This window comes from Anabrus simplex, chromosome 14 (genome assembly GCF_040414725.1).
Source record: "Anabrus simplex isolate iqAnaSimp1 chromosome 14, ASM4041472v1, whole genome shotgun sequence".
In the NCBI taxonomy this organism is placed as follows: Eukaryota; Metazoa; Arthropoda; class Insecta; order Orthoptera; family Tettigoniidae; genus Anabrus; species Anabrus simplex.
Window position 1 is genome coordinate 24720755 of NC_090278.1, and position 23185 is coordinate 24743939.

The 23185-nt window shown below is 38.6% G+C and overlaps 1 protein-coding gene across 1 annotated transcript in view; it reads right to left on the reverse strand.

The window, feature by feature from the left end:
• Positions 1-1211: 1211 nt before the first annotated feature.
• The window catches only part of LOC136885390 (EF-hand domain-containing protein 1), a 71435-nt gene continuing 49461 nt past the window's right edge, over positions 1212-23185 (reverse strand). Inside the window, exons 7-10 of the mRNA XM_067157903.2 lie at positions 22244-22358; positions 12149-12265; positions 8039-8261; positions 1212-1718 (exon numbers count right to left, since the gene is read on the reverse strand). Coding sequence (XP_067014004.2) covers positions 1465-1718; positions 8039-8261; positions 12149-12265; positions 22244-22358 — 709 coding nt within the window. The 3' untranslated portion in view covers positions 1212-1464. The remainder of the gene's footprint in view (positions 1719-8038; positions 8262-12148; positions 12266-22243; positions 22359-23185) is intronic.

The window sequence follows — 23185 nt, forward strand, 5'->3', positions numbered from 1 at the left end:
TTCTCCACAAGTCCATCATGTTCTCCTGACATTTTGAGTCCAAGGTATAGAGACCTCGAGATAACACCAGCGGGTTACCGTTCGACCTTCAGGTAGGAATTCAAGATGCAGAACAGTGTTGAAGTAAAAAAAAAGGCCTGTCATGAACATTTCCACGTTCCATCCAACCTGCCTCGCTTTCTTTGGTCTCGGCACTTTTTTTTCCACACCACTGTGTGTTTCCGTAGACATTTCTCCAAGCTTGAAGCACCTCCAAATGCTGATATGCTGCTCATAATATTCAAACATCTCGACAATCACAACAGATGAAAAAAATGAAATGGCGTATGGCTTTTAGTGCCGGGAGTGTCCGAAGACAAGTTCGGCTCGCCAGGTGCAGGTCTTTCTATTCGACACCCGTAGGTGACCTGCGCGTCGTATCACAACAGATAATCGATGCACTTGCAAACCAAGAGCTGCTGAGTGAGAACTGTTTTAGAAGTGTGTGGTAAGTGGCTATACGGCCCCACTTCCCGGAAACCACTGAAACTTCACATTTATGTGGTATTTGCAAAGTTTGGTTACTTTTTGAATAGGCCTTATAACATCAAAACACAATAATGAGTCATGATCTGAATGCAGGGGCGTCATGTGCTTAAAATCTTTGGGTGTTCACACAGAGATGACAGTAGATAAAGAAAACCCGAAGTACAGGCCTAAGTTGCTCCTCACTCAGTCAATACGTTAACAGGAGCTCAGACTATATTGTGTCAACACTTTGGTTCATTAAGCAATAGGCTATTATGTTACACATGCGACTGTCAACAGCGCCATGCGGTTAGTCAATTAACCACTCTGGTGTAACAGCTCTGTGGATTAACCACTGCCACAGACTACGCAATGCATGCTGTTAACTTTGAGATTTCATTTGAAGCCAGACAGACTTCTGTACTACACTGCCTGCTAGGTATGAAGCAGCCATCAGATGCATATCGAGCAGGCAGTGCCGTGATCACACAGTAAACTGTGATCATATTCGCCATACCCACAGCATTGCCCCTTCAAGCTCTAGATATGCAATACACCAAAGTTTGTTGTTCAAAACGGGGTTGTGATCGGCTGGCATGGCACTTGATTTAAATGGAAACAGAAAGTGAATCGGCACTTACAACTTCATAAATACATTCTCATTGTACAGAAATCTCCTTCTCACATACAATATTGTGTAAATTTTAAGACTTTTGGGATTACCAGCATGTAGATGTGCTCGTGTGATCCTTAAGACAAGATGGCCCTGTCTGAATATAATTTCCATGAATGAGACTGAGACTTGAGAGGAAGCTGTTAAAGATGGTACACATTCAGTAACAAACTGAACGTTTCTACAGTCCATTCTGGACCAGTGAATAAATGAACGAGCCATCTAAACAAACCACATAGACTTTATATCACTAAACAGTTGTTCACTAATAATACATTTCCACTTTATTTATTACACTTCTCCATGCAGTCGTCATAATTTAACTTTTCGTGAGTTGCTGCGACTCTCTCTTCTTCTTTCTTATCCTCGAGCCGACACTGTATGTCCTCTTTGAGCAAGCCTTCGCCCGCCAGCCAGCAACGGACGTTATCCACCACTTCTTTGGGAAACTTGTCTGGGTTGTCCTGCATGTAGCGGTAGACGTGCAGTTCTGCTCCTGTTATGATGAATATGTGTTCAAACACATTTATTTTTGCACCTGGAACAATTAAATAGAAGACTTTCAGTGCACGAAATCGTGTACTGTTCGAATTCTAAAGACATGTAATCAGTGCCAAGAAAGGTGACCTAACTCTCAGGAGAGAGTGTCAGATCTTTTACACAACATAATGCAGTACAATTTATACCATCTTCTAGACTTTAGATATGTCACCACCCACCTTGGCTCATTTCCATGCTTTGCTTTTGGTGTCTAGAGCAGACTGGTGACCTTAAAGAAGCCATGTTCAAACATACGTAGTTAGATCAAACGGATAGAGGAGGTCCATAAATTTTTTATGTACAAATAGTGAGGTTAACCCATTCGATTCATTTGACGAGACGTTCACACAAGCATTGGCCAGGTCTTAAACTCAAATGACGAGACATTCACGCGCCGCGCTGAGTCGAATGCACTAGCTTACATTTTGATTACCCCTGCAAGGGTTTCCCTTTTGAAAACTTCTATGACCGAGCTCGATAGCTGCAGCTGCTTAAGTGCGGCCAGTATCCAGTATTCGGGAGATAGTAGGTTCGAACCCCACAACCCCACTGTCGGCAGCCCTGAAAATGGTTTTCCGTGGTTTCCCATTTTCACACCAGGCGAATGCTGGGGCTGTACCTTAATTAAGGCCACGGCCACTTCCTTCCCACTCCTAGCCCTTTCCTGTCCCATCGTCGCCATAAGACCTATCTGTGTCGGTGCGACGTAAAGCAACTAGCAAAAAAAAAAAACTTCTATGAATAGAACAAGAAAGTGGCTTGTCTACAGCTCTCCTTCTAAGAACTTGCACTGTTATTTATTGCCTAACTGTAGCCTCTGAAAGTATGAATATTTCATCAGGTATCAGTCATTCTCCTAGCCAAGGCTCAGGGCGTAATGTAAGCAAGTGACAGCAATGCTCTTGCTGAGTTAATTGGAAATGTTTTAGATTCATAGGACAGTGATGTTGATAATGATGCCATCTTGCTGATCTTGCTGCAGACAGGGGGTGACCAAACTTGCAAATATCAAAACTTTTATCAGTGCAAATTACATGAAGGTCCAAATTACACGGACTTCCCCTAAGAGGACAGCGATGTTAGTGAAATTACACTTGATGAAGTGGAAAGGATGGTAAGTAAACTCCATTCTCACAGAGCTGCAGGATTAGATGAAATTAGACTTGAAATGGTGAAATATATTGGGAAAGCAGGGATGAAATGACTTTTGAAATGGCTTCATAGAGTAACGAGATTACCACAAGAGTGTACAACAAAAAACGGGAAGCAAAGAGACAAAGGCACAGTAATTTGGGGAGAAGATGAAATGGAATTATACGAACAAGTTACTGTACGGAATAGGGAGATAGAAGAATATGGAGAACAGTAAGACAGTATTGGTGACGAGAGGTAATAGAGAAGGAAAAGGGAATGTTGAAGTAAATGGAAGACAATTAGAAGTTGTGAAAAGCTTAAAATATTAGTAAGATTTTCAGATATTTGTGGAGTAAGAAATCAACGACAAGCTGGGTCAATGAAGTAAGAAAGGATTTAGAAAAAAACAATATAACAACAGAAGAAATAAATAACAGAGAAGGCTTTCGGGAAAAAGTATTGAAAATAGAAGGATTCCAAGGTAGGAAAGTAAAAAAGACTGGTTCAAAGTGGTCTGAAGACAGAAAGAAGAAACATAGTGAACAGATGAAAGCGTACTGGAAGAAAAGGAAAGAACAAAGAAGAAGGAATTGAAATTGGCACGTGGTCCTCTGGTGGCCCATTCGAAAGAATAATAATAATATTAGTCTAGAAACATGTAAACTGAAAGAGTTTCTAGAACTACTCTCTGAAAAACACGCAAGGACCATGTAAGGAATGGTGACATCAGAATGGAACTGGAAGTGGACTTAATAGAAAGCGAATGCCTGACCCAAGATCGCCACATGCATGCATACGAAGAGAGGTGGATGCAAGAAGCCCAGTGGGAAGAGATGGCTACGCCAGCTGAGAGACGATGTGGAGGGAAGAAGAGGGAATTGGGAGTCAGTGGTGAGAGAGAAGGCATTTCTGGATAAACAAGGATGGTGAAGACTCATTCAACACTACCCTACCTGGTACGCTAGAGGGTTTCTATGATGGCTGAAAGAATTTGTCTCGCTGACCACACGATACCTCATAATCTGCAGACCTTTGAGCTGAGCGGTGGTTGCTTAGTAGGCCATGGCCCTTCAGGTCAGTTGCACCATGGGGTTGGGTTGGGTTGGGTTGGGTTGGGTTGGGTTGGGTTGGGTTGGGTTGGGTTTGGTTTGGTTTGGTTTGGTTTGGTTTGGTTTGGTTTGGTTTGGTTTGGTTTGGTTTGGTTTGGTTTGGTTTGGTTTGGTTTGGTTTGGTTTGGTTTGGTTTGGTTTGGTTTGGTTTGGTTTGGTTTGGTTTGGTTTGGTTTGGTTTGGTTTGGTTTGGTTTGGTTTGGTTTGGTTTGGTTTGGTTTGGTTTGGTTTGGTTTGGTTTGGTTTGGTTTGGTTTGGTTTGGTTTGGTTTGGTTTGGTTTGGTTTGGTTTGGTTTGGTTTGGTTTGGTTTGGTTTGGTTTGGTTTGGTTTGGTTTGGTTTGGTTTGGTTTGGTTTGGTTTGGTTTGGTTTGGTTTGGTTTGGTTTGGTTTGGTTTGGTTTGGTTTGGTTTGGTTTGGTTTGGTTTGGTTTGGTTTGGTTTGGTTTGGTTTGGTTTGGTTTGGTTTGGTTTGGTTTGGTTTGGTTTGGTTTGGTTTGGTTTGGTTTGGTTTGGTTTGGTTTGGTTTGGTTTGGTTTGGTTTGGTTTGGTTTGGTTTGGTTTGGTTTGGTTTGGTTTGGTTTGGTTTGGTTTGGTTTGGTTTGGTTTGGTTTGGTTTGGACATCATAAAATATACTTACGCTCCATGTCAAGGGTTGTTTAAACAAAAGCGATAAGCGACATCACGCATCTAAGCAAGCTATTCCTAAGACGACTCTTGCGTAAAAAAAAAAAAAAAAAAGATTGTTACAAATATCTCACAGTTGCCTCGGATGAATAAGAATGGATATCAAAATATGACGACCCTGCAATGGAAATCAGCTTTACGAATAAGAACTTGGTATGTAAGAACCCTGTATAAACCTGGATCCTTCAAAATCCTCAGACAACAGTTGGAGATGTATAGAGTGAGAATTGTTGCAATTCAAGAGACTAGATTATTAGGTAACGGTATACAGGACATGAAGAAGTATACACTTTTTAAGAGTAGTAAAGCAACTGGACCCCACAAATATGGTACTGCATTTTGTGTCCAAAATTCACTAGTATCATCAGTGCTGTCCTTTGAACATGTGAATGAAAGACTGTGCTATTTGAGGGTACATTCTAAATGGTTCAACATATCACTGGTGAACTGCCAAGCCCCCACAAACGACAGGGATGATCATGTTAAAGACTCCTTTTATAATAACTTGTTAGAACCGAAGAATAAATTACCCAAACATGATGTCAAAATTATTTTGGGTGATTTCAATGCAAAAGTTGGAAAGGAAGACATTTTTGTGCCAACAATAGGAAGGGAAAAAGTCTGCATGATGAAAGCAATGATAACGCCATTAGACTAATCAATTTCACTACATCCATAAACATGAATGTGCAGAGTACCACCTTCCCACATAAACAAATACATACAGAAACATGGCATTCATGTGACGGTAAGACTGCTAATCAGATAGATCATGTACTAACTGATAACACACACAGAAGCTCCATAACTGATATCCGAGCTTACAGAGGAACTGAAATAGGACCTGATCACAATATGATAATTGCTTCTGTTTAAATTAAATTGAAAACCTCTTGTAAGTCACAGACTGAGGAAAGATGCAAAGTTGACACTGAGAAACTAAAGCAGGAGGATGAAAGATTAAAGTATAGTGTGGAAATTACAAACATATTTGATATTCTGGGAGAAGATCCTATAGAAGATATTGATGGAAAAAAATGATGAAGTTTGTGAACGAATGTGGAATAATGTGAAACAAATCACAACAACAGTAGCAATGAAAGTGATACCAAAATGTGTTAGTAAGAAAAAAGAAATGGTTCGATGAGGCATGTCAAGATGCAGTTAATGAAGTGGCAATATGGTGTAATACGTGGCTGCAGTCTAATAATAATGTAGATGTTGAAGAACTATACAGAGATAAACAGAAAGAATGCAGTAAATTAATTCGTAGAAAGAAAAAAATCTACCTGAGACAACAAATAGAATCTATCCAAGATGACTACAGAAACAGGAACATTCGTAAGATGTATGGAACAGTCAACACAATTAAAAAGGGATTTCAACCAAGATCGAGTATTATGAGAGATAAGTCTGGAAATTCAATTACTGATCAGGACAAATTATTGAATTACTGTAAGCATTACTTCGATTCCTTGCTGAATTGAGCTGATCCAGAAACCTGTATTGGTAAACCATCTAGTTCCCCATCAGAAGAACAAATACCAGAGCCATCATATCAAGAGGTATTACAAAGTATTATATGTTTAAAAAACAATAAAACTTCAGGTAGTGACAACATTCCTGCTGAGCTTATGAAATATGTTGGAGTAAGATTAGATAAATACATATATAAAATAATTCTAAGGATTTGGCACGATGAAGTTATTCCAAAAGAATCGCAGGAATAACTTATTGTCCCAATTCATAAAAGAGGGGATAAGGAAGAACTTCAAAATTATCGTGGTATATCTCTTGTAAACACGGCCTATAAAATTCTGTCTTTTATTCTTTTACAGCATTTAAAACCATTTGCTGAAAATGTTATTGGGGACTATCAGAACGGTTTTCATAGTAACATATCCACTACAGACAACATATTTGCAATTAAGACCATTAATGATAAGATGTGGGAACACAAGGAGTCGGTTCATTATCTCTTTATAGATTTCTTCAAGGCATATGATTCAATCCATAGAGGAGGCCTGTGGAACATCATCATGGAGTTTGGCTTTCCCGTAAATTTAATTAACATGTGCAAACTGTGCATGGATGGTAACGTTAGCTGTGTTTTGTTCAAGGGCAGAAAATCAAGTTCCTTCCCGAATAAAACTGGTCTGAGACAAGAGGATGCACTGTCTCCTCTTCTATTCAACATTGCACTGGAAAATACTATCTGGAAATTAGCTCTTGTACCTCCTGGCATCATACTGGGGAGACAACCATATGAAGTCCTTGCATATGTAGATGATATTATTCTTATTGGCTCAAATGAATTAGAAATTAGGCAGTTATTTGTGGAACTAGAGGAAATGGCAGTAATAATTGGCTTACGGGTAAGTGATAACATGCTTGTACAGAGACCGAATTATGAGGAGATTGATAAATTGCCTTTGAAGATTGGAAAATATATATTTAAAAGAGTAGAGGAGTTTAAATTCCTTGGTGTATTAATCAATGAGCAAAAGCAAAGGCAACAGGAACACCAAGCTAGAATTAAGAATGAAAATAAGGCATTTTACTACATGAGCCTCATATTAGGCTCCAAGTTTTTAACAAGGAATGCAAAAATGATTATTAACAATACAATCATTCGACCAGTACTTCTGTATGGTTCCGAGACATGGAGTAAAACCAAGAAAGAGCAGCAGCATTTGCAAGTCTTTGAGAATAAAGTTTATAGAAAAATATTTGGCCTATGGTTCGATCCTACCTCTCAAAGCTGGCAGAAAAGATCTAATTATGAGATTTACACACTTTCTCAACAACGCACTCTAATGGGTGTGATAGAGCCCAACAAACTGCGCTGAGCTGGACATGTACTGAGGATGCAGGATAACAGAGCACCAGTAGATCTATACAAGGGATCTCTTAACGGAGAAAGACCTTCAGGAAGACCCCGAAGCACCTGGAAGAACGAGATCAACACGGTATGCCGGACCCTCCAAATCGGTAACTGAAAAGAGTGGGTTCAAGCAAGAAAAGTATGGAAGAGGACGGCATGGGAACTTCACGACCCCAAAGCGCCTGGAAGGATATCAACACGGTGTGAATGAGTGAGTGAGTGAGTGAATGAGTTTACCATCCACCTTTTCAAGGGCCTTCATGGCCTTTATGGAGATGACTTTGCTTCGATGAAATGCATGCATTTGTTAAATTCTATTTTTAAAAATTGAAGCAGCCTGTAAACACTGAAAATTTACATAGGAATTTTTAAAATTTAGGACTTTTATATCAGCTGCAGGAATGTATCAATATACTGACTAGAATCAGAGAATATTTCAATTTGTTGTGACCAATATTTTATTATAAATTAGTAAGTGAACTAAGAGAAAAGGAGAACACACTGACCTATATAAAGATCAACAGGTGAGTAGAACTCTGGATAGTCTGGGTCGGTACCAGGCCTGGGGACCTGGGTGGGTTTGAGGAACATACCTCCCTTGAAGCCCGAGTTTCTTATTGGTGGTTCAAGGATAGTGATTGAACCTGTGGCTAATGAATAGGAGATTACAAACTGGCGCTTCTCATCCTCTGGATGCACCCAGTCCAGTCGAGCTGTGTAGCGGAGATACTGAAATCAAAATCACAATTGCATGGATTAAAAAAAGTATTAAAATGCAAAGATGAACTTTTAAGGGCTGGATCAGACTTCAGTACACATGAAGACCCTCAGGTCAATATACTGCAGCTCTCAAGCTTTTTACAGAAAATTATTATTTTTTAATTTAAATCATAAGTTTTCCATAATATTCTGTAATATCTGGCATCTGTTTTATAATAATTAATGGAAAATTACATAAAATGGCTTTCTTCTTAACAAATCTAATAAATGCAATCATAAACTCTGGGGTTTTCAATTCTTCCACAGGGAAGCACATTTCATTTACATTCAAGAAAATATATAGGTGCAGAGAACTGATGATGTAAAATCAAACAGCCTCTTCACAAGATGAAATTTCTCATCAAATTTTAATCAAATATGACATTTTACATTTAACCTTGGCTGTAAAAATAAATATCACAAGTCTAACAAAGAGGTGTACATTCAAGAGGGATAACATCTCATTAAACTTCTTCCTTGATTATCATGAAAAAGCTTATGAGGTGTAATGTGTTGCCTGCACAGTATACTGTCCTGCTAAATGTGTGTGAAGTTTGAAACTAATTGATTTCCTGAAGGTCTGATCCCCATTTTGTAAGCAGTTTCAAAGTAAGTGCATGCAGTGTCGCTTAATAAGAAAGGAGAATGGTTATTGTAACCATTGAAATTAATCAGTAAGTTAGACCTGAACTGAAAAAAAAAAAAAAAGTTACAGCCCTCATGGCCCTTGGACAACTGAGTGACTGCTGATCAGAATGTCCAACAATATTGTTAATTATCTGTTTGTATATGCTGCAATAAGTTTATTTGGATCTCGGCCCTCCAGCTTGGAATATCTTTTACCTCAATTACCACTGCACAGTGGGTCAAAATCGAAATCTAGGGGGACAAAATTATTTTTACATTTTAATCATGAATTTAGATTGAAAGCAATGTATATAATTTGTTTACTTCATAATAAACATCAGTTAAGACCTTTTTAAAGTTACATCTACGTCTACACATGCAAGAAATTGTCTATGACGAGGAGTTGGATAGAGCCTAAACTACAATAGATTGTACTCGGTTTAAATTTAATTTGGAAGACTGCAATTGTGGATAATTGCAGACAGCACTTCAGTCACTATCATTAATCACTCAATGACCCTGACCTTGATGACTCATCACATGTGTCATCTGAAGCATCATCGTCATTCACTGCCTCATGCTGTTCATGATGAGCCGGTACATCTGGTTCTTTCAGGAGTAGTAATACTTCACTGGATAATACTCTTCTCGTTTTATGTTGAATTTTGGTTTTATGAGATATTACTGGGTCCAAAGATATCAGCAGCATATGTAATAATGTCCTCATTTGTATGTTTTCGTGAGGATTTCCTAGAATGTCCAAATCTGTATTTTCTCAAATATTTGTTACGTGTTTCTTGGGCTTCTTCTGACAATTGCCCGATAGGTATAATACAAAAATCAATTATATCTGCACCATGAATTAACACTTTATGCACAGTGACCGGCATATAATACCATGTATACAGATTTAGATACAATTTTGCTGTATCCTGGGTGTAGGTTTTGAAAGCGGGTGTATTTATAGGGAACTGACAAGAAAGAGCACACAAAATTGTAGAAAAACATCTGATTAGCTCTTCATTTATACCCGTAATTTTGGATGACAAGACTGGATCCTCAAAAAAACGGCGAGTAGTGTTGCCATCATTCTGTAGACCCATTTCTGATCGAAATTTATTTTGTATTACTTTCTTTCTCTTTTCTATTTTCTATTTTTGTCTTATCTTCATCCCTCTTGCTTGCCATTTCTTAATTTCTATTTTGTAAGATATATGTAACAGGCATTCAAAAAAACGGATCCAACAATGGAGGTTAGATAATCCAAATTTATAGCTCTCTTCAGGACAAACTGTTTTTATGAGTGTATCATTCATTTCTCTGGGACCAGCACCACACACACAATACCTCTGTGCTGATGAACCTGTAATAGAATTGCAGACTTTTCCATCCACCATGGTCAGCAATAAAGTTTGATTAATATATATATTGATCATCAATTTCTATTTTACTTGATTGGAGGGACGTTATTTCAGTTTCAACTAATTGAACCTCTTGCCTAGTCAATTCGACAGTCTCCTTTGCAAACAATAATTTAAGAGGTGTGCAAAATCGTGTCAAAGAAGGTCGTGGGTTCTGTCATAAAATTTTCTTTTCATTGTTGCTTTCTACATTTAAAGAATACATTTGTAATGGAACAACTGAAACTACAAAAATATCAGTGTCACTGCCGTCATCATCTGTAAATTTCTGCTTATACTGACTATGTCCGCTTGAACCATCACACCCCAATTTTAATATAATATGAACTGTATCATTGCTAGAAATATACTGTTTCAAAACATGTTCTTGAACTACTAAAAGGCGCTCAATTGTATGGTCGACCAGTGATTGCAATGTTATTGTGGCTGATGTTTCTGTTATTGTTATTGATTCACTTGGTGGACAGCATTTCTGTTTTGTTTCTCTAATGATGTGGTAAGGTGGGAAAATATTACAGTTCCTATTTTTGCATTCAAGTCACATATTCATATATTGGCTTTTGCTGTAATTGTTATCTACGAGGAATGATAGAGCCTCTTCACCGGTAAGTGGTACAGGTTTTACAGCTGGTGATATATAGGATTTTTTAATTTTAGTAGTTCTATGTGGAGACTTAAGAGTTTCTTTAACCATTTTTGCAGCATCTCATTTTCCAGACATGTGCAATGATACTTGTGTGGCATGAATAAGTTCTTGTTCTGAATGTGCAGAGAGTAGCGGTTGAATTTTTCGTCTCTCTGATTTTTCACTACTTTCATGAAAAAGCTTTCTAGGCCTTCCGACTTTCGATGCGGATGGCGTAGGAAGATTTAAATTTTCTGTTAATTTAGAACCATACACAATTTTTGAAAATGTTATCTTCTCTTTTTACCAATCAGAATATTTTGAAATGAATTTTGCTTTACTTCTATGAACCTGCTTCCACCGCCTGGTAAAATTATCAACAAAATCCTGTAAATCTCCTAGTAGGCATTCAATTCTCTCTACAGAAGAATTGTCTATCCCTAATTTACTTTTGACAAAGTCACAAAGTTCCACTTTTGACACAATCTTTGAACCCAGTGCTTCAAACAGTTGTAAACGTGTGAGAACTGGTTGCACGGCGTCTTCTAAAATGGAAAATAACTAAGTAAGTTGCAAAAAGATGCAAAAATTCTTATAACAGGTCTAAACTACAAAACTTTATCTACATTTTAACATTAAGTAGAAAGTGACGCAGAGTGATGCGACATACTAAAACTCTAAGTGAAAATATAATTTTAAAAATAATAGTTAAATATTACATGATGCAAATATAGCTAAAATTATGCAACAATTATGCCCATTAATAACTGAAACCCATTAAAAATGTAAAGATCATACCTTCAGCTGCGTGTTCCATCTTAAAGCATCACACTAACCTCAAAGACAACCAAACCACAGCCACTTATATTCACTCTCCAATTCAGACTGCGAGATACGCACGCACAGCGCAGGAGATAAGATTCCAGCTCGAACAGTGGTGACAGATTTAAACTAAGATGCGTTTATATCCCAGAATAGTGCGCGGCAATTATCTGAGAATGCTGTAGAAGTAATAAATTTTGATTTTTTAATTATGAAAAAATAATAATTTTGTCCTCCTAGATTTCGATTTTGACCCACTGTGCACTGGTTGTGATCTCTTACATCTTTGATCAGTTATTAACTTTGTTGTTTGTAACTGACCAATGTACCTCTAATATTTCCATTGTTAGCTCAACATTTACCTGGTTAGCATTAAGAAGGTAGCGAGCGACATCCTTCCTGGGTGGGACTGGAATAACGCTAAGGCAGGACTGATACGTATCTTCAGGTGATCCAAACATGATGTGAGGAGGGATGGTCTGGAAAAAATAAAACACGTTCAAAAAGCTAATGAAAATATCCACTGAACAGCTGATGCATTTCAAAAGTACATACTTTCCAAAAAAAGAAAAACAGAGAGAAAGGAACACATATAACAAGACAACCACAATGCCAGGTCAGTGTCAGAAAAGAAAGAAGAGGACAAAGAAGCACAAAAGGACAAGAATATAGCCGGAAGGGTAGGACTGAGGATCGCCTACAACAAGACAAAGACATTGAATACCACTGAGGATTGGACAACACCGGAAGGCACCGTGCAAAAGGTGGACAAATTGAAGTACCTAGGAGAATTTATAACAGGAAGGAATAGGAGCAATGAGGGAATAACAGAGAGGATAAAGAAGATGCGATCAGCCTTCTGTATGACCAGAGATATATACAATAAAAAGAATATATCTACAGATGCAAAGATTAGACATTACAAGTCAACGGTGAGAAATGCTGTATTATATGCTGCTGAGACAATAGCACTAGGAAGAAATGGTGCGGAACAACTAGAGAAAGAGGAGAGAAAAATATTGAGGAAAATACTAGGCCCTAAGAGAGGAGGTGAGAGATGGATAAGGAGACCTAGGGAAGAACTATACCAGAACATGAGGACAATCTCAGAAGAAATCAGACTGAAAAGTGCAAGGTTTGCCGGACATGTAATCAGGATGAATATGGATAGAATGACGAAAAGAGCATGGGAAACAACAGCGAGGACACGAGGACAGGAACCAAGTGGGTAGTTGAACTCCGGAAAGATTGGTCGGAATTGGGGATCAAGGTGGAAGAAAAGGAAAATTGGAGAAGCACATACATACCGACTAATATGCCAGAGATCAATGATAAGGATGGATACAGGAAAAGGATTGAGAGTCACCAGTGGAGTAGACAAGAGAAGAGGATACTGAATATCTCGGAAAAAGAGCGGGAGAGAAGAAGAGAAAGGATGAAGAGGTTCTGGGAGGAGAAGAAGAAAATGCAATCCATGAAGGAGCTGTCCGTGGTCCTACAGAGGCCGTAACGCAAGAAGAAGAAGAAGAAGAAGAAGAAGAAGAAGAAGAAGAAGATGAAGAAGAAGAAGAAGAAGATATTGTGTTTGTCCTATTTTAGTTCCTTTCTCTCTGACTTGATTTGACACTTGTTTCTGTTTCTCTTTCTTTCTGAGCTAGATATCATCCATGTTTCACTTCCATACAATGCCACGCTCCAGATGAAAGTCTTCAAAAACATCTTTCTAATTCCTATATCAGTGTTTGAACTGAATACATTTCTCTTCTTATGAAAGGCCTTTCTTGCTTGTGCTAGTCTACATTTTATGTCCTCCTTACTTCTGCCATTGTTAGTTGTTCTACCACCCAAATAACAATATTCATCTACAGCAAACTCTCGATTATCCAGGCTAATCGCCGGACAAATTCGCACGGATAACTGAAAACATGGATAATAAGAATTTGTGCATTTTAATGCATTATGAAACTTTTAATAATATAGAACATACAATTCTACTTGAAAAATGCTATAATGTCAAACAATTAACACATTCAAAAACCTCTTTTAACAATAAAGTAGGACAATTTAAAAATTCTTTTATTGGTAACAAGGTAGCAGGTAGGGACCCTCTTCGGAGGCAGCCCTATCCAGGGAGTGGCGCCCCTGCCTATGTGAGTCCCAGAGCACACTGACCCGGTGTGTAACATCTGGTATGGGTCCCAGCTCAGGGTTACGAGTGAAGACCTCAACGGCATCTACGGCGGAGAAGGTGGACTTCGGTACGGCGGAGATTGCGGAAGGGGCATACCCATAGCGTCTGTACTCCAGAGGAGCGGCTACGAAAGGCGTCTGTCTCCATGTTAGGGGCGGCCTAATTTTGAACCTGGCAGTAGTTATAAAATGCCTTTGGGTGTGGTGAGCCCATCGTAACAATAGCCTATATGGACAAAGCAGATATGGTGCCTCGGAAAAGGTTAGGGCGTCCCCTGCTAAAAGCGACGTGCAGCTCTTCAGGTGCTGGGGGAACTGTGAAAAATGGGCAACCAGCACCAAACTACATCAAAATTGCAACAGTTAATGTACTGACACAGACGGGAAAGACAGAAGAACTGGTTGACTTCATGATAGAAAAAGATATAGCCATACTTGGACTGTGCGAGACCAAGAAGAGGGGTACAGGGGAGATCCCTCTGAGAGAAGGATACAGGCTGTATTACAGCGGAGGACCTGAAGCAAAAAATGGAGTGGCCATCATACTTAGAAGAGAAATCCAAGAATATGTGGAATATACACAGTACGTCAGCGATAGGATGATGATGGTGAGACTCCAGTTTGAAAATGGCGTGAAAGATCTATTTCAGTTGTATGCCCCACAAACTGGTTGCATAGATGAACATCTACAGGACTTCTTAGAGGAAGTGGAGAGACAGATAGAAGATAAGGAAGTACTATTGATGGGAGATCTAAATGCACAAGTTGGAATGGAAAGACAAGGAAAGGAAGATGTTGTAGGGCCCTTTGGATATGGAAATGTAAATCCAGAAGGCGAGTTGTTGGTGGATTTTTGCATGAGGAATCAAATAATTGTTGGAAACACCTGGTTTAGGAAGAAGAACAGTCACAAGATTACAAGGTATGGCTGGGGAGACAGACGAACAAAGACCATGATTGATTATGTAATCATAGAGAAAGAACACCGGAGGAACCTTGTAGATGTAACAGCCATGCCTGAAGAAGCCTTTGGTGGAGATCATAGAGTTGTGATAGGAAAATTGAAAGTTGGAAAGATTGAGAAACCCCAATTAAGAAGAGAGAAAAGAATTAAAGTATGGAAGTTGAAGGAGAAAAGCATACAAGAAGAATTTCAAAGGGAAATAATACCCTTGGTATCCAGGACAGAGGTGGGGAATGTTGAAGAGGAATGGAAAAGATTTAAGGAAGCACTGGTTGGATGTGCAGAAAAGGTGTGTGGTAGAACATCAGGAAATGTGAAAGACAAAGAAACACACTGGTGGAATGATAGGGTAAAGATTAAAGTGAAGGAAAAGAAAATGGCATGGAAAGCATGGAAAACATCTAAGACTGAAGAAAGTAGAAGAAAATATGTGGAGGCAAAGAATTTGGCCAAGAAAGTAGTGGAGGAAAGAGGAAAAGCTGGGCCTTATTCACACAGAAATTGAGAGATGATACGCAGGGCAGCAAGAAATTACTGTATGGTACCTTAAGAAACAAAAAGAGAGATCAAGTAAACACCAGATTTGTGAAGGATGAAGGTGGCATAATTTTAACAAAGCCAGAAGAAATAAGAAAGAGATGGAAAGAGAAGCTGCTGAACATAAGAACGGATGGCAGTCATTCAATGGACGACCAGGAAAGGCAATTAGTTGACGAAGAAATGGATGAAGAAATTACAATGAATGAAATTGAAATGGCAGTAAGAAAGATGAAGAATGGAAAAACTGCTGGAATAGATGAAATTTCAGTGGAGATGCTAAAGGCAGCTGGAGCTGTAGTCCTGCAGTAGATATATCGGGTTCTCAGGAATGTCTGGGAGAATAAGGAGGTCCCTGAGGATTGGCAAAAAGGAATAATCATCCCAATTTTCAAGAAAGGTGATAAGAAAGTTTTGAAGAACTACAGGGTAATTATTCTAATATCCCATGTTGCTAAGATAATGGAAAGGATACTGGAAAGTAGAATAAGGTTCAGGGTTGAGAATCAGATACAGGAAAATCAGTTTGGTTTCAGAAGTGGAAGGTCAACAATAGAGCCCATTTTCATCATGAGACAACTAATGGAAAAGCATTGGGAGTACGGGAATGATATGGTGATGACATTCATTGACATTGAAAAGGCATATGACAGTGTCCCCAGGACAAAAGTTTGGGACAGTCTGGTGCAAAAAGGAATTGGACAGGGATTAATAAAAATGATCATGGCATTGTATAAGGAATGTTCTAGTTGCGTGCAAACACAAGTTGGCAGGACAAGTTGGTTCAAAATAACTAGTGGGCTGAGACAGGGAAGTGTTCTATCACCAATCCTGTTTACAATAGTAATGGATGACATCATGAGAACAGCAAAAGCAGCATATGGAGGAAGAGAAATGAACATGATGTTATTTGCAGATGATATTGTGATTTGGGGAGAAGACGACAGGAAGGTTCAAGAACAGTTGAATGCGGTAAATGGGAAGATCGAAGAATGTGGATTGAAAATAAGTGTAGAAAAGAGTAAAACTCTTGTTATGACTAGAGGGGAGAAAGAAGGGAAAGGTCAGATTAGTCTTGCAGACAAGCCCCTGGAAGTAGTGAAAACGTTTAAATACCTGGGGAGTGAATTAATGGAGAATGCTCGACTGGATGCTGAGATTAGTAAAAGGATTCAAGCTGGAAGTTGTTTCTATCATAGTGTAAGAAACATGTTATGGGACAACGGAAGCAAAGGATACTATGTACAAGATGTATTACGTACCCATAACAACTTATGGAGCAGAAACTTGGACAATGACAAAGAAGGATGAGAGTCGAATACAGGCAGCTGAAATGAAGTTCTTGAGGAATATGATACAGAAGAGTAGACGAGACAAAATAAGGAATGAGAAAATCCGGGAAGAAATTGGAGTGGAAAAAATGAATGATAGAATAGAGAAGAGCCGACTAAGATGGTTTGGGCACATAAAGCAAATGAGCGACGAAAGTATGCCAAAAAAAGTGATGGAAATGCAAATCCAAGGAAGTTGAGGCCGTGGACGACCACGATTGAGATGGAAGGATACCATCCAACGCAGCATTATAGAAAGAAACCTGGACTGGGACACAGTGTTGGAGGAGGAGTGGTGGAAAGACCGAAGAAAGTGGAGAGGAACCATAATTGCCCCTACCCGGCTACAGCTGGATAAAGGGAAATGATGATGATGATGATGATGATTGTTGGTAACACACTCTTGAGGTACAAAAAGTGAATTCTAAGAGTTTCTGTTTGCAATTTCTAATGTCTCTAACTGTCCGAACAAACCAAACCAAACCTCATGGTGCAACAGCCCCGAAGGGTCTTGGCCTACCAAGTGACTGCTGCTCAGCCCGAAGGCCTACAGATTACAAGGTGCCGTGTGGTTAGCACCATGAATCCTCTCGGCTGTTATTCTTGGCTTTCTAGACCGGGGCCACTATCTCACCATCAGATAGCTTCTCAATCGTAATCACGTGTAGGCTGAGTGGACGTCGAACCAGTCCTCAGATTCAGGTAAAAATCCCTTACTTGGCCAGACATCGAACCTGGGGCCTCTGGTAAGAGGCAGGCATGCTACCCCTACACCGCACTGCCGGCACTGTCTGAACACCAGTCCCATATTCATTTGCTAATTTCGTTACTGATTCTCCTTTTTTGAACTTTTCAATTAACCCAGGAGAACTCGCACTGATATTTTTTCGCCAGAACTCGCGCGTGGTCTTTTCGACTGCACAGAATCCATGGGCCATTATTTAATGCACAAATTATTTTTTCGAACACAATACACCGAAATGTCATATCATAGCTTTATTACACAAATGTATGTCTAATCAGCTGAGAAAATATTCTACAAGACACAAAATAAACATATATTCGTTTCAATTGACTACTTTGAACATCTGTCCGCCAGAACTTATGGCTACCGATGTTTAAAAATTGAACTCTGGAAATGTATAATGCAAACAATAATAAACATTAAAGAATGAAAACCCACTCAAGTCCCAATGCACCAGTCATTAGTAATTTTCATCACCTATGACTGCTTCAAAACAAATCTCGGAACTTAACACTGAGTGTAATACAGGAAAACCGTTCAGAACTTGCCAGATCTCACAAATGCTGAAGAATTTAGTCATCATCCGCCTCCTCCTGTACGATTTCAACACTTTTCTCCGTGCATTGAACACATGATGGCCATGTGTGCTCTTTACTTATGAAACGTGAACATGAAACGCATTTAGTTTTGGTTTTCCGATTCTTCTTTCTGTCACAATAAGCACAGCGACCATTGTCTGTCTGATTTACAGTTTGGTGATGTTGGTCCTCTTTTTCAATACCCAAAATGCTACGCAAACGTATCTTTACGGAACACAAACAAAAGAACAATGCCAAACGCAAGGCCTCGCGCGCATTGGAAAAGACCGCAACTTCCATCGAGGTCAGAGTTTCTTCCCCCTGGTAACAATGGATAACAAATTTAGATTAACTGTTACTGTACTAGCGTTGTCAACTCTCCACCGGAGGATAAGAGAAGGAAGAGCAAGACGAGATGTAAGTTCATTGCAGATTACAAGTGAATAAATGAATGTGCGGTCGAAAAGACCGCGCGGCAAGGCCTCGCAGGTTAATTCAAGCTTTTGTTTTAAAGTCAAAAGCACTTTCTTTGGCTTCATAGCCATGACTGCCATCACAGAACACCAACAAACAACTGCTATACAGTACACTGTACATTGTTTAGTTCTTGAACAAAGCAGGCTTTCAGTCGAGAGTGCGCTCGAATTTCAAGTGCTCTGTTCTCACGTATTCAAAAAATGCCAAGTCAAAATGAAGAAAAAAAAAAATTATAATAAAACTTTGGAGTGTATGGATAACCCGCAAACCAGATAACCTGCACCCGGATAATTGGGAGTTTGCTGTACTTCCTTTAAGACTTTTCCTAATCTAATATTTTCTGTATCAACTAACTTTGTTCGACTGCACTCCGTTACTTTTATTTTGGATTTATTTATTTTCATCTTGTACTCCTTTTCTAAGACTATGTCCATACCATTCAATAATTTCTCCAGATCTTCTACAGACTCGGATAAAATGACAATATCATCGGCAAATTCCAGGGTTTTGATTTCCTCTCCTTAGATTGTGATTCCCTTTCCAAATTCCTCTTTTATTTCCTTTACTGCCTGTTCTATATAAACAATGAAAAGGAGATGGGAAAAACTGCAGCCTTGCCTCATTCCTTTCTGGATTGCTGCTTCTTTTTCACAACCCTTAATTTTTATCATTTCAGACTAATTTTTGTACAGATTGTAAATAATTCTTCTTTCTCTGTATCTGATCCCGCTTACCTTCAGAATTTCAAATAGCTTGGTCAAATCAACATTATCAAATGCCTTTTCTAGATCTAATAATGCAATGTACGTGGGATTATACTTCATAATTCTACCATCTAAGATCAGACGCAAAGAATATTGAATTTTCACGACCACATTGTAATCGAAATCGACTTTCAATCTTTTAGGTCTGTTAACGTACATAGTACATGTTGAAGAGATGTTAAGTACAGAACAAAACTGGACAAATGGACACCAGTGGGATCCGAACCCACAACTTCTGTACTTAACATCTCTTTTACACGTACTATGTACATATAACATGACCTAATAGGTTGAAAGTCGATTTTGATTAAAGTCAGGATTGCTTTACATGTTCCTACATTTCCTCTGTAGCCAAACTGATTTTCTCCCAATTTGGCAACAACATGTCTTTCCGTTCTTCTGTAAATAATACGTGTTAACATTTTGCAAGCGTGGGATACTTAACTAATGGTGCGGTAGTTTTCACAATTGTCAGCTCCTGCTTTCTTCTCCTATATCATACATCGTACTTACTAAATGGAATAACGTCGCCATGCTGGCTTCTCCTAAAGCAGTCAGTAATTCTGAGGGTATGTCATCAATTCCAGGTGCCTTGTTCCTGTTCTCTCAAAACTCTGTTGAATTCTGACCTCAAAATTGGGTCTCCCATTTCATCAGCATCAACAGCCTCTTCTTGTTCAAGAACCTTACCATATACTTCTTTCCCTTGATACAATTGTTGGATATGTTCCTGTCATATTTCTGCCTTGTCTTCTTTCCCCAGAAGTGGTTTACCATCTGAGCTCTTAATATTCATACACCTAATTTCCCTTTCTCCAAAGGTTTCCTTGATTTTCCTGTACACAGAATCTACCTTTCCTATAACCATACAACCCCCAACATCCTCACACTTCTCTTTCAGCCATTCTTCCTTAGATGTTCTGCACTTTCTATCTACTTTATTCTTAAATTGCCTATATTCCTTTCTGCCCTCCTCATTGTTTGCATTCTTGTACTTTCACTGTTCATCGATCAGGTCTAGTATCTCCTGAATTATCTACTGATTTTTACTTGATCTTTCCTTTCTTCCTAATGTTTCTTAAGCAGCCCTAATGATCTCATTCTTCTTCATCTTCATTCTTCAGCCTTTTCATTTATTCCTTGTGCAAGATGTTCCTTGAAACAATCCCTCATTCTCTTTTCTTTCAACTTATCTAGATCCCATCTTCTTGCATTGCTTCCTACCTTCAATTTCTTCACCTTCAGATGGCATTTCGTGACCACTAAGTTGTGGTCAGAGTCCACATTTGCTGCTTCTGGGAAGGCCTTGAAATCCAACACCTGGTTTCTGAATCTCTGCTTAATCATAATTAAGTCTACTTGATACCTACCAGTGTCTCCAGGTCTCATCCACATATACAGCTGTTGTTTGTGGTGTTTGAACCAAGTACAGTATTAGCAAACACTAAATTATGATCAGTGCAGAATTCAACCAATCAACTTCCTCTTTCATTCCTTCATTCCAGGCTGAAATCACCTACTACAATACCTATTCTTCCCTGGCCTACCACTGTATTCCAGTCCCATCACAATTAGATTCTTGTCACCGTTTACATATTGTATTAGATCTTCTATCTCTTCACATATTCTTTTGATTTCCTCATCACCTTCTGAACTAGTAGGCACACAGACCTGCACTATTGTGATGGACATTGGCTTGGTATCTATCTTGACCAGGGGAGTCCAGTGCCTTGGGGTCTGCCTGAGACTTGTTCTCAAACAGAACTGTCACTTCAGTGACATCAAACATATACAGATATCAATCCTAAAATTGAAAACATACACACAAAATTGAAAACATATACATATATCTATCTTGACCACAATAAGCCCTTCTCTATGCTGGTCATAGTAGCTTACGCATTGCCCCATTTTCTTATTTATTATTAAGTCAACTCCTGCATTTCCATTGTTTGATTTTATGTTCATATTATTCTGTTGTCGCCTGACCAAAAATCCTGCTTTTCCTGCCAACGTACTTCAGTTATACCAACTACATCTAACTTTAGTCTATCCACTTCTATTTTCAGATTCTCTAACCTACCACAATGATTCAAACTTGTAACATTCCAAGCTCTGACTCACAGAATGTCAGTATCCATCTTCCTCATAATTGCCCCCTCTCATGTAGTCCCCACTTGAAGATCCGAATGGAGGATTATTTTACCCGGGAGGGAACCATCATCAGTACATCATCATTCATACAGAGAGAACTGCATTTTCTTGGGACAGCTATTGTCTCCTGTTGCTTTCAGCCGTATAGCAGTATCAACACAGCTAAGCCATGTTAAATATTATTACAAGTGTGCATCAATCAATCATCCCGACTACTGCCCTTGCAACCTCCAAAAGGCTCCTATGTAACTGAATCAAGGCCGTGAATTATTTGGTGAACTTTTGGTCATTGATGAAGAAAATTAATGCGGTTCTCAAAACATTAATATTGGTTACATAGTTTTTATTACTATTGACAAGGTGGACACACAATGTCATTCATTCTGAGCTAAGGAGCGAGTAATGTGACTAACTCCTTGACCAAATATGGTGGGGTCAAATAAATGCATAGAGTACATTTCCCTTCATCACAGCATGTGAATCGTATCCAAGTGCCTGGGTATTAGAAAAAAATACACACGTTTGATAATTTTCATAAATAACTATTAAGGTTTGCAGCAATGATAGTTCTTACTAAGGTCTACTATATTTGCGTTCTAAGGACCAGTTTTAAATGATTTCAACTATAGGAAAGGAAAGGAAAGGAAAGGAAAGGAAAGGAAAGGAAAGGAAAGGAAAGGAAAGGAAAGGAAAGGAAAGGAAAGGAAAAGGCATTACCGGAGGTGGGAACACCTTTGGCTTTTCAAAGACATCAATGGCAGGTGGTTGAGTAATATTGAGCATCTTCTGGTAATACTCCCTAGTGAACTTGTCTGCATCATATAGTATCAACCTGTAAGAGACACAAACATATATATCTGAATAAAGTACATTATAGTAAACACTCTTCAATGGATCGTGTGTATTGAGCGGAAGACAACTGAATATACACTATAACAAGTATACTGTATACCTCCACCAGGCCAGATGAAGATGTTCTTGGACATTCCTGGCTCAATAAGCCATATTATGCTAAATAAAAATACAGTATTTATGTTTTACAACACTTCACCTGTTAATGACATAATCCTACTATGCTCATTTCTTAGGGAAAGAAACTCATTTATCATAATCTGTCTCGTACACAAACCCAAACAATAAATACACTTTCTGTACAATTTAACAGTGACATTTTTTCAAGGGTCAGAAGGTTGGCTGTTATACTTCAAGCTTAAGAGAGGCATTTCTCTACACAAGGCGTTGGAATAACGTGTCGCAGTGAATCCAAAGGCCATCGAGACTGAACCCCAGTACTCAATGATAATTTAATACACTATGCACCACAGGACATATATATTATATATTATATGTTATATATTATATATTATATATTATATATTATATATTATATATTATATATTATATATTATATATACTACAATCTTCTGCCAGATAAAATGCTCACTTTCAATCAATCAATCAATCAATCAATCAATCAATCAATCAATCAATCAATCAATCAATCAATCAATCAATCAATCAATCTTTAAAAATAGGAAAGATCATAATATGAAGATAAAGTTGGAATTCAAGAGGACAGATTGGGGGCTAATATTCGTTTATAGGATGAGGAATAAGGGATTCTAATAAATTTTTGCTAATTGTTTTACATTGCACCGA